Genomic DNA, 12,124 nt, shown 5'->3' with positions numbered 1-12,124 from the left:
CCGTGCATGTTATTTGCAAGGCAACCGGGACAGCTGAAGGACTACAAGGTGGGGAGAGACGCCAGATGGGAACTGCACAGAGATGTGGCTGCTCCTTAGCCCCTGGCAGGCTCTGCTGCACCATGGAGCATGGGCTGGATTTTCCACTCCCACCAGCTCACCCTGCCTTACACAGAATCCCAGACTGAGAATGCATACCATGACCTAGCACTGCAGACAGCTCTATCCTTCTCAAACTGTGTTCCCTGCACACCTAGCTGTATTTTCTAACTAAACGCAGTATGCGGACCTGCAAGGGAGGCAGGACAGGCCCATCACTCTTTCCTACTTCAGATGAGAAAACTGCAGCCCAGCAGGAAGCTGGAGTGAGCAGGACCAGCTATGCCTCATCTGCACAATGAACGCAGCAACTCATCCACCAAGCGCTTACTGCGCACCTACTGTGTGCCAGGTGCTGCTGCTGGCAATGAGAACACACCAGAGAAAAAAGCAAAAATCCCTGCCCATCTGGAGCTGACATTCTAGTGAGGGGAGAGAGATCATAAACATTATAAATAATATGATAAATAAAACATGTTCACAATATAAATAAGTAAACAATAGGATGTGTTAGAAGGTGAGAAATGCCATGGAGAAGAACAAGGCAGGGTTGGGCAGTCGGGAAGTGTGGGGATCCTCAAAGGAGGGGAGGCCACCGAGTCCCCTGAACCAAAGCAGTGAGGAGCAGAGGGGAGGAGAAGGAAACAAATTCCAGGGGTATTACGGACGAATACAAGCAGGTCTCCCATGCACATGGGGCAGCAGCTGGAGAGAAGCCAGAGATGGTCCCCAGGAGACCGAGGGAGGGACGCAGGTGGAAGGGCCAGCCCAAGGGGAGGCCAGGACGTACAGTTTGGACACGCTGAGGCTGAAGAGGCCGCAAGGCAACTGGAGATTCAACTCCCAAGAGCCTGGGCCCGAGATAGTGATCTGGGAGCTATCAGGGCCCAGGCAGAAACTGAGCCACATGTGCTGGGGGCAGATGAGGGTGGAGGGCAGGAGCCAGACCCAAGGAGGGAAACGAGGGCTGCAAGGTGCACTGGGGTCATGGCAGAGCCCCTCTCGGGGTGCCCGGGAACAGCAGGCGGGCCAGGGAGATGACGACTGACCAGCAGTCTCCGTGGGGCTTAGGCCAAGTGGAGGACATAAAGGCCAGGGGGCAGGGTGAGAGGTGAGTACACAGAGACCAACTGTCAACAGTCCTTTCATAACATTTGTTATTTTAAGGAGAAAAAAGGGCAACAGAGTTTGTTTATGGGAAGAAAGTGTTAGGGTGGTACTCGGCACGTGGGGTCAAGGCGAGAAGTCTGGGTTCGTCTGTTTTGGATGGGCCGGGCTTGCACCTGTAGAACGCTCCTGGGAAGGACTCAACAGAGAGGGCAGACTGGGGGTCCTGTTCACTCAAGAGCCAAGGGACAAAAATGACTACCACCATCACCATTTCCTGTGGCGACAGCCTCACATAAACTGCCCCATTTCACACCTTCCACAACCCTATGAAACAGATCTTGGTATTAATATCCCCATTTTGCAGAGGAGGAACTCTGAGCTTACAGAGGTCAGGTGATGTGCCCAGGTAGAGAGCCAGGATACAAACCCAGGTGTGTCTGTGTGGGCCGTACACATCACCCTTCCCTGCCGCTGTGGATTCAACCTAGAGGAGCGAAGGACACCTCTTACCTTGTGGGGGGTGGGCGGGCAGATGGCAAGAGCATTTGGAGGGGCAGGGACAGGAAGACACGTTTGACTGGGGCCCTGGTTTCTCTATGATGTAGGATGTGAGAGGCCACGCTGAGGCCGAAAGTGGTGGAGCAGGAGGACACAGGCAGTTGCCCAGAACACGTGGAAGGCCGGACTGCGGCACTGAGGGCCCGGGAGGTCGGGGAGCACACATACACACACGCAGGACACCACGGAGGTGGGAGGGTTCGGCCACACAACGGACAAACGGGCTGTTAGGACCAGGGTGGGGCAGGCCAGGGCTGGAAGAACCACAGGCAGAGAAACTGAGGGCCCAAGAGCAGCTGCAGCGATGAAGCTTGGGGTCCAGGCTATGAGTCATCTGGATTTAAGACTGCAGCAGCAGGGAGTTCTAAGCTAGGTCAAGGCCCAATGGAGGCAAAGGCCATTGACCTCAGAGGCACAGAGAATGGAGAGACTTGGAGGTGAGTCGGGCGGTGACTGAGGGGCTGTCCTCAGGTTGATGACGTGGTCTGGAGTGGAGGAGCAGTCTGCGCGTCAGAGGCCACAGTCCTCAGAGAACGAGGGACCGTCACTGCAGTCGTGTTGGTAATGATGACAATGAAGATGGGCGCTAACACCAAGAGAGCGTCCGCCATGCTGTCTGTATCGGGCACTGCGCAAAGTGCCTTAGGGCTTAACCCTCACAACCCCCCCACCAGGAGATTAGAGTCATCCTTCCCCTTTTTACAGAGAGATTAAGAAACGGGCCCAAGGTCACACCTAAGTGGGAACTGGAACCCAGTCCCAGGCAGTCTGGCTCAAGGGTCCACTTCCTAAGGGTTAGGAAGAGGAGCTGGTTTCCACAAGAACTGGGAGGTGGAAGGAAGTACGGTGAAGAGGGGAAAGTGTAAGGGCGCTTGTTAACAAGGAACGTCCCCAGGGCCCAGTGGAAAAATAAGGGGAGAAAGAAGGAAAGCAGTAAGGGGAAGTTGAGCCCAGAAAGAGAAAGCAAGAAGAAAATTAGCATCTTCATGTCAGGAAACAAAACTCAGAGATGCTAAGTGTCCTGCCCAACCAGTAAGTCAAAGCCAGTGCTCTGAGGGTGAGAAACCCAGCTCAGTAGGAGCTTGAGGGAAGGTTTACAGCTCCAAAAAGAGAAAGTGAGTGGATACATCCATCCTGTGAAAAATGTCAGCAGCGAACACTCCAGGTGGGTGGGGCAGCAGGCCCTGGGCAGAGCATGTTTTCTGGGATGGCCCAGCCACCATGTCCTGCAGGGTGTGTCTGCAGCCAACACTAAAGGGGCTCAAAAGCTTCAGATTGAAAACAAACAAAAACAAAAACAGGAATTCTTTGAGAAGGCAAGGTTCAGTACTAGCACAGACAGGAAAGAGCCAGAAGCTCTGGGGTTCAAGAGAGAATGACAAAGGCTTTGACACGAGCAAATGAGTTCCCCCAATGAGTCAGGGAAGGGCAACCCCCGAAGTCAGAAGAGATCACGAGCCCAAGACTGTAAAACAAGGAAAGCAAGACAGAAGCCCTGAGATCGGTCACCGCCCCAAAAAGCAGATGGGACAAAAGCCCTCTTTGATGAGACGGCCACAGGGAGCAGAAACGTGTCCTCATGGAAGCCAGGAAAAGGTTTGGGAAGCACACCCTTCCCTTCCAGGGGGCACACGTGTCCCCAACCCACATATGCACCATCCTGTGTGGTTTCAGCAGACACTAAATCCTGCCATTCGACCCCAAATGCCTCTCCCCACTAAAAAGCCAAGGCCCCCTTTGCTGCCCACCATACTCCCGGGCACCCGTGCAACCCACGCCCCAGCCTGCCCCTCCCCCATTCCGGGGCAGAGGAAAGTGGCTGTGTGGGAGCCCCAGGGCCACTTGCCCCTTCCTCTGCGGCAGGCCTGAGGGGTGCAGATCTGGGCTGCAGGTGTCAGCACGCAGCCTGGGAGCTCCGGAAACAAGGAACAGGACCTCGGCTCAAGAGTACCCCTCTTCTGACTCGCCCCTCCAAACTCACCTTTTACAAAAGCACCTCTCCTTGAGGAAGGACAGAAAAGATGCAGGGGGAGGTGGATGTGAAGGACAGAAAATGGGAAGGGAGAGAGAAAAATCACTATAATTTTGTTCCAGGAACTAGAGCAATTTGGGATTTCACGCCCTTTTGAAGCTCAGTGGCATCTACTGCACGACACTTTGTTTCCAACGCACTGGAGTGGGTGGGAGGAGACTCTGGCAGCTGCCTGCTCCCCCTCCCCACCCACCAGCACCCTCCCCACCAACCCAGCCAGCCTGCACGGAGGAGGCCACGAGGAGCAAACTCAGAAGTCGAGGGGCACTGGACCGCCCCAGCCGGGCACCTGGCTCACTCAGTGCTGTGCCAGGCGGGGCAGGGCTGGCTGTGGACGTCCCTGAGGCCAGGCCGAGGACAGCACCAACCGGCTCCTACAGCACATGCCTCACTGCGCTCACTGGGAAGGAGGGTTCACCCCAACAGAGTCAAAGGCAGGGCTTCCCTGACAAGCAAAGCAAAAGAAGGGCCGTGAAAGGGTCAGCGGAAGTCCCACGGCTTCAAATCTTTCCTGTTTCCTTTTGCCCCTGCTTTCACCATGGCGGGACCCAGCGTGGTCTCCAAGCGGTGTGCCTAATCTACTTGGAATTTCCTCCTCCACCCACCTGGCATGCTCCCCACAGTCTTCAGCACTCCTGACCAGACCAGGGGTTCTCACAGCCACCCCAAGTGCCACTTGTCACTTCGGGACTCCAGGAAGAGGTTCATGGGAAACCTGCTGCCAAACCCCAAATGGAAAGAAGCAAGTTGTTGCTACCATTTGGCGAGAGCCGTGCGGAGACCCTGTGCTCCCTGCCTTTGTACACCTTCGCTGGCCACTCTAAGCCTGGGGACAGCCAGAGGTTCCAGTGGTCTGGCCCTTTACAGATGAAGGAGCACCCATCCCACAGTGGGACTAAGCGAAAGAGAAAGATGCAGGAAGGAGCAGGAAAATTGCCAAAGATCTTCCAAATAACCATTTAATAATCTCAGGCCTTTGCCTGCCAGAGCTCCAGAGACACTGGGGAGCCTCAGGTGCAGTGGTTTTTCATACTTTTTTGACCATAACCTCCAGCCAGTGCACGTCACACTGCCAGCTGGGGTACACACGTATAACTCAGAGTTTCAATCAGCAACAGTTCTCCTGCTGCATGCTGGGCACACTCATATTTTGTACTCTCACCAATACTTTTTAAAATGCTGACTCTACTAAATGGGTCATGACCCACAGTTTAAAAAACACCAGTCATTAAAGTGACACTGGGGGGATGGAACTTCATGAACACGCAAATTTAATATTATTATATAATTGTAAGCATTAGTGAGGCTGGCTTTCTGCACTTAGTACCACAAAACAAGCAGCACCAGGCTCAGAGTGGAAAGTGACCGGCCCTGATAGAAAAACTGGGGGAAAACTAGCCAACTTGACACTCTCACTTAACATTTCAAGAAAGATAAAAATACATGTCTTTCAAAATTCAAAGAAAACTTTTTTTCTTTCAAGATATAACTTACATGGATTTGGTTTCAGTGGTAATAATAATTTTGAAATTTCGAGGAGCATAAAAGAGGGCAGTGAGTATCCTGTGTTCAGAGACATGGGACATGAAATGTGGAGAAACACTGAACAGCCCCCATTTTATGGCCCCCATGTTACAAGGGACGAAAGTAAGGCACAGAACAGTGCCTGGGGAGTGAAGCAAGTTAGGGGTAGGGCTTGAAACCCAACCCAGGTCTCCTGATTCAATTATTCATGGGTTCCTCGTCACTCAAAATATTTAAGAGGAACACAGCTGTGGTCTCCCCAAGTGAAGCATTTCCATGACTGAGGCACAGATGCATCCCGACCCTCTGCTGGGCACACACAACTGTGCTGGTCTTGGCAGATCTCAGCACTCTGTGACAGTCTCCCCAGGTCATGCAACCTGGGCTGGAGCTACTCCACTCTGCGCTTTTCATCTCAGCTGAAAATTGAACAGACTAATCCTTGCTACCCCTTCCAAGAAAGTTGTAGGAAAAACGAAAGATGCTTTAAAACTAATCCTGCACACTTAAGAACAGAAGAGCCCCTAAGGGTCATCATTTGGGGTCAGAATTTCAATCCTATAACCTAGAAGACCTCACTGATTCGCCACCCCAAGCCTCATTTTACAGACAAGCCAAGGAAAGCCAGACCGTACACACCATGTTAACCTGTCCACCGGTGAAAACTGCTACAGAAAGTAATACTAAGTACACAGGTGACGTCTCAGTCAAAACATACCAAGACCGCAGGAGGAACAGGGAACTAAACACAGATCACACACTTGGAACGGCTGAGACAAATGCTTCTTCAGAGTGTCAAAGGGAGCTCAAAAGACATGACTAATTATCTCTAATCCTAAAAATAAGCTAAAATGATTTCCTGAACCAAACTCACAGCAAAGAGGCCCAGGGCCTCAGAAGTCCTGGGGTTCCTTGAGGGGACATTCATCTGGAGACACCAGTGGCTCTGGAGCCTGCTGCTCACAGAACATCTCCCTGCTCCCAACTTTTCCACACTCTGCCCAGAGCACTTGAGACAACAGCTTCAACTATGAGGAATTTTCTTACATTTGAGGGTTTCTCTCTTATACACATGCTGCCTGGTATCTGTCAAGGGTCTTTCCTGGAGGAGCTTTGAAAACCTAAGAGACAGGATCTCCCTGATCCCGGCAGGAACAGTGGCAGGCAAGGACCATTCCTCTGATTCCCCACTGGGACTCTGGAGGGACAGCCGAGTGATGGCTCAGACCCAGGGGCACACTGGAAGCCCAGGCCTTTTCTCACTGGACTTGTGCCTGTCCAGCCGCTGACTGCCAGCTCCAAGAGAGCTGCCCAGAGCCGGGAAAACCCTCTGAGTTAGACATTCTGGCCTGCACACCTGCTCACGTGGGGCCAGCACCAGCAACAAGAGACAGCTGCTGGTGGGTGGCTCTGTGGGCCCGGCCCTGGGAGACAACTGCCACCTAGGGAGGCCTCAGAATTCCCCAAAGCACACTGGAGCTGCAGCCAGAGGATTCAGGTGGCTAGGAGCCTGCTCAGGTTAATCATTTCACCTGTCTGTGCCTCAGTTTCTTCATCTGTTAACCCCCGGGGTTGCTACATGAATTAGATGAGTTATACCTATCAAAGCGAAGCGTGTAACACTCTATACTAGTATCACTTCCTGTACCACTCTGTCCCCCTGGCCATCGGTGTCCTGGGCAGGCTGACAGAGGGCAGCTCTCTACCAGGCAAAACCCGCCTGCTAAAGCTGCCTCTTTACAGAAATGCATTTAAAACTACCTGGGCAAGAAAGGGACAGGACCAGGTTTAAAGAACAAACTGAGTGCCCATTGCACAACCCATAGTAAGGGCTCCATAGGACAAGCTCTCCCTGGCTGCCCACCGGCCTGCCTCCCCGAAAGCAAAAGGAGAAGACAAACGTCACTGTGGGTCTCACTGTCTCCCAGCGGCTCGGCTGCCCGAACTCCGGGGAAGAGGTGCAGGAACCCTGAGAAAAGGGGATCACACAGGACGTCGCCGAACCGGTACCACGGAAAGAGCTGCCAAGAGCCGAAAGCTCTCCAGACAACCTGGGGGGCCGCAGCCACACGCCAGGGCCGGAGGGCGCGCGGCCGGGCCGGGGCCACGTTTCCCAGCGCCAGCGTGTGAGCGCTTCCCCGCGGGGAGCGCCGCGGAAACCGCGCACGTGAGGGCAGCCCGCACGCCCGGCGCGGAGGGACTGTGCAAAGCCGCAGCGATCGCCTCCCGGGGAGCCCCGCCGCCGCCCCCGGGGCCAGCAGCGCTGGCCCCTTCGCCTCCCCCGCCGCAGCGCCGCCAGCACCCGGGGTCCGGCACCCTCGCGGGGTCGGCGGAAGGAGCGGCGCGGCGCGCTCCCCGGAGCCCGGGCTGCGCGCGCCTGCTCCCGGGGAGACCCCGGCCGGCCGCGGCCCCGGGGACAGCGTGGTTTCGGGGCGCTGACGCGCGCGGGATGCAAACGCGCGCGCGCGCCCCTGCTCGGCTCGCTCGGATCCCGGCGTCTCCCCGCGCCTCACCTTCACCGAGTCCACCGGGTACATGACCGAGTGCTCCAGGATCCCGGCCATCGCTCCGGCTGTCATGTGGGTGGATACGGAGGCGCTGGTCGGCAGGTTCTCATAGTCCTCCGGCCCGGCGGCGTCCTTGCCGCCGCCGCCATCTCGGCCGTCCCCATCCATCCTGCGCCCCACAGCCTGGCTCCCCACGCCGCCGCTGCGGAGCTCCATCCGCCGGCTCCGCGGGGCGCGGGAGGCTGCAGGAGGTGGGCAGGGAGGGGGAGGGGGCGAAAAACTTCACTTCTTAAAGTGGGAACCACCTCCCCGGGGCTGCGGCGCCTGACGCCATGGCGGGCTGGGGTGGAGCGGAGCGGCCCGCGCCTCCAATCGCTGGAAAAGAAGCGGCCCGCCGCCGCCGCGCCATTGGTGTGCGGGACGCGGGGGCCCGCCTCCCTGTGTGACGTCACTGTCCAGTGCACATTTCCCAGCAACCGGACGGGGGCGAGGGGAGACGTTGGGGTGTCCGGGGAAGTTGTCCTACCTTGAGGATGGTGCGGGTCCGCGAGGGGCAGGCGCGGGAGGTCACCGGGGAGGTTCGGCCTGGCCGCAGGGGGATGTGCCCAGAGCTGGAGGAGAGCTGTGGCTCAGGGCCGGTGGCTTTGCAAACCGTTTTGCTCAGCAAGCTTTGGCATTCCTAAGGCCTGCAGTTAAAATTCAACGTCCCGTTCTAGACTGCTTTGTTCAAAATTTATTCTTTTACTGAAAACACATAATACATAGCTAAATTTGTTCCTCCTCTTGTTCTCACAAAGAGGCCAAATCCACTCTGCCTAGGTTGAACGAGACTGGGAGTAGTAACCAGGATGCAGCCCCGCTAAGTAGGCACTTCCAGCAAATTGTCTTGGGGTTTGAGATGCCCGGGTCTTTAGAGGCCTGGTCTCACAGTAGGAGTACCAAGTGGCTGAGAGTAAAGTCTTACAGCCTTGCCTCTGCCTGTCTTATAATTTCTGCTCTACTAGTTCTTAACGTCATCCTTATCTGGCTTCTTCAATAAATTGTAATCCAGGCTGTTTCATTTTAACTTAACATTGTCTTGCTCCATCTGGGGGAAGGGGATAGAAGTCAAAAAATAGAGTAAGGACCTGTCTGCTTATGGAATGTCTGCCACCGAAATGTGCGTGTTCCAAGGCTCAAGATGACTGGGGTTGATCCATCTGCTTCTTTGGCAGCAGGGCCTCCCTGCCTCATTTGGACGAGGCTTCTGGTCAGGGAGGCTGGGCCTTGAGATACGAAAGAATGGAGGGGACCCTAAAGATCCCACACCTGCTCTCTGCCTTCATGCTGGTCCCAAGGTTCAGGTCACAGAATGCCAGGCAGCTTTTAGGGATGTGAGTGTCGGTAGAGGCGTGAGGACCAAGGGCAATGTTTCCTCATATTTGGTAGCTTCAGATAGTAGCTCCCAAAATGGGTCCTAAGAATATATGACAGGTAGAGACAGGTTCTGTTTAGTAATAGCTAGAGAAAAACTTCTCTACTTTTGTCAAAGGTGGTTTTTTAAAGAAATGTTGATTAAAAGCTGCTGATACTCATTTAAAAAATGGATGCCCTTTAACCAGTATGTAAGAACCCACTGTCCCACTTCTGAGTATGTGACACGAAAACCTGAATGTGCATGAAGCTCTTTTTCAAACCATTGTTTATAGTAGTAAACAATTGGAAACAACCTACATGTTCAACCAGAAGGGAATGGCTAAGGAAATTATGACGCATGCATTAGTGAAATATTATGCAGCCATTAAAAATCGTGGCTATATTATGCAACAACATGGGAAGTGATTATAATGTAATGTTAGATGAAAAAGCAAAACAAAATTCTATGACCATTACTCTCACAAAGATGTAAATATTCACAGGAAAAGAGTGAAGTGGTTATTATAGTGATAGAGGATTGATTATAGGCAACTATTTCGCTATTTTTCAGAACTTAAATAATACTTATAGTATGTCTATAGTTTAAAAATTAAAAGAATGAATCATTTTTAGAATATATATCCCATATATACTATATATATGGCATATAGTATATATATACCATACACTATATATATACTATATATCCTACATAGATGTGCATGTGTTATATACACCTCCTAATGGATTACAATGGCGACACTGGTGGAAAGAAATGACATTTTGGATATTTTAGAGGATTCTTGGAAAATATGAATATGTTGTAATCTTCAGAGACATGATTTTTTAAAATTTTATTACATAAATGTAAAATCAGAATCAATTAAAATTATTTGGAATATTTATTATAAGTATTCAATATTTTTTCCCCATATCTGGCAAACACAGTGGTTTGGCACTGAGCATCCATCTTATGTTCCTTTTTGGACTGCAGTGGCCAGAACATTTAAAGCCACATTTCCCAGACTCCCTTGCAGCCAGGGATCTAGCTGTGAATTATATTCTGCCAACAGATGAACTATCAAGATCTGGAAGGTGGAAGGGACATGAGGCTCCCTTCCTTCTGCTTTGATGTTTTCTGCTGCCTAGCAAGGTCAGAGGCACTTGAGGTAGGAACATTTGGGGTGGGCAGTGGCTTCCCTGCTGCATCAGCATTGCAGTGTCTGGTCACCAGATTCGTGGGTGTTGAGAGTCATCTGTGGCAGTGGGGTGACAGTAATGATGGCGGCCTCCTGGTCCCCATGCCATGGCTTCAGTTGGTGGCCTTCTGATTCCTAACCTTTGAGGCCATGGCAGAGGTAGCCACTCCCTCGGGAAGCCAGTGTGGCAGTGTGGATCTGCTCCTCCACCCCTCCCCACAATATTGTGTGTAGCGGGCAAAGGGCATAGTGATGAAGGCGCCAGATGTCAGGGATGTCAGAATGCAATGGCCAACTCTGCTCCTAGCCCTCTGGGGAAGCCCTGCTGGGAGAGGGCAGCATTCCAAACACCATACCCCAGTGCTTGGGCCCCACCCCCAGCAAAAAGGGAGCAGCTCTGTCTTTGAAAGGCAAGAACATGAGGACCCAGGAGCAGAGGAGTGGCAGCTAACTTGATTCTCTCCCATGGGGCAGGCCAGGAGACTCAAGATGACTTACTGCTTCTACCAGGGTCTTATGTAAAGTTTCCGAACGTTGAAATTCTGAAGATGTCATCATGCTGCCCTCGCCCAACTGGGAGCCGAGCTCAACTTAGAAAGGGGAAATTACAGAGCGTGTTGGGTGCAGAACACCTGGCTTGGAGTCACAGACCTGTGCAAGCCCTGGTCCCACCACTGACTAGCTGCGCTGGGGTATGGTGTCTGGGATGCTGCTCTCTCCCAGCAGGTCTTCCCCTATATAGTTGGCACGCTTCCTCCTCTGCAGACTGTGGTCATTGCTACTTACCCCACGGCAAACAAAATATAGAAAAATAGAATGAAAGCTCATGGTGAAGGAGACATAATTTGGGGGTGTTGGAAGGAAAGAGGACAGAAAGTCGGGGGTGCAGAGGGAAGAGCCCCAGGCTTTCTCCAAAATCCTGCTTCTTTCATAATAATTACTGTAACCCTGACATCTGCCTGCCCACCCATGGGACACACAGATACAATACCACCCTACCCAGAATTTAACCAATGCTGGGTCTGCCCCTGGGGTCCCAGCACTCCTCTGCCATGCACCAGAGAGAAGGCCCCTTGCCACTGCAAAGCAACTGCAGGCACCAGGTCGCGTGGTACCAGGGTGATCCGCTCTACCTCCCGACAGCCTGCCTGTGCACTGGCGTCCTCTGACGCTCCTACTTGAGTCCATTAGTAATCGTGCCGTGTGACGTGGCTGGGCCACCACAAGAGCTCATATCTGTCCTTCCCTCTGTCTCCTCACCTATTTCCACAAATATACTCAGCGCCTCCATCGCCTAATTAAAACCTCCCTTCCCCGCCCCACACCTTAAGCTCCTGCCCTAGGTCCCTCCTCCATCCTAAAGCCCGCGGAAGAGTAATCTCCGCCGCCCTCTCTCCTTGCAGTGCACTCAGTCGTTAACCCTTTGCGTGATGGTTTCTAGCTCCGGCGATTTTCTACAGGAACTCTGCACAGGTCACCAGTGACCTCAATGCCCAATCACTGCTCCTCCCAGCGAACCTCTCCACCTCCGCCTCCTCTGGAATTCCTTTCTCACTTCCGCTCTCTTTCTTCCTGCCCTTCTGCCTCCGCTCCCTCTCCTTCCTCTCTTCCCATTGGTCATCTCCCCATTCCCATGCCCCAGTTACCAAGCCGGCGCCGTGTGCATGTGCCTCCCAGACAGCTCTACCCCATTGTTCTGC

General features: G+C 53.2%; 1 protein-coding gene across 1 annotated transcript in view; it reads right to left on the bottom strand.

Moving 5' to 3' along the window:
• Positions 1–8,206, bottom strand: part of SLC25A37 (solute carrier family 25 member 37) — a 37,024-nt gene extending 28,818 nt beyond the window's left edge. Inside the window, exon 1 of the mRNA XM_045535254.1 lies at positions 7,837–8,206. Coding sequence (XP_045391210.1) covers positions 7,837–8,046 — 210 coding nt within the window. The 5' untranslated portion in view covers positions 8,047–8,206. The remainder of the gene's footprint in view (positions 1–7,836) is intronic.
• Positions 8,207–12,124: the final 3,918 nt, after the last annotated feature.

Source organism: Lemur catta, chromosome 22 (genome assembly GCF_020740605.2).
Source record: "Lemur catta isolate mLemCat1 chromosome 22, mLemCat1.pri, whole genome shotgun sequence".
Taxonomy (NCBI): Eukaryota; Metazoa; Chordata; class Mammalia; order Primates; family Lemuridae; genus Lemur; species Lemur catta.
This window is presented reverse-complemented; position numbering and strand designations above follow the sequence as displayed.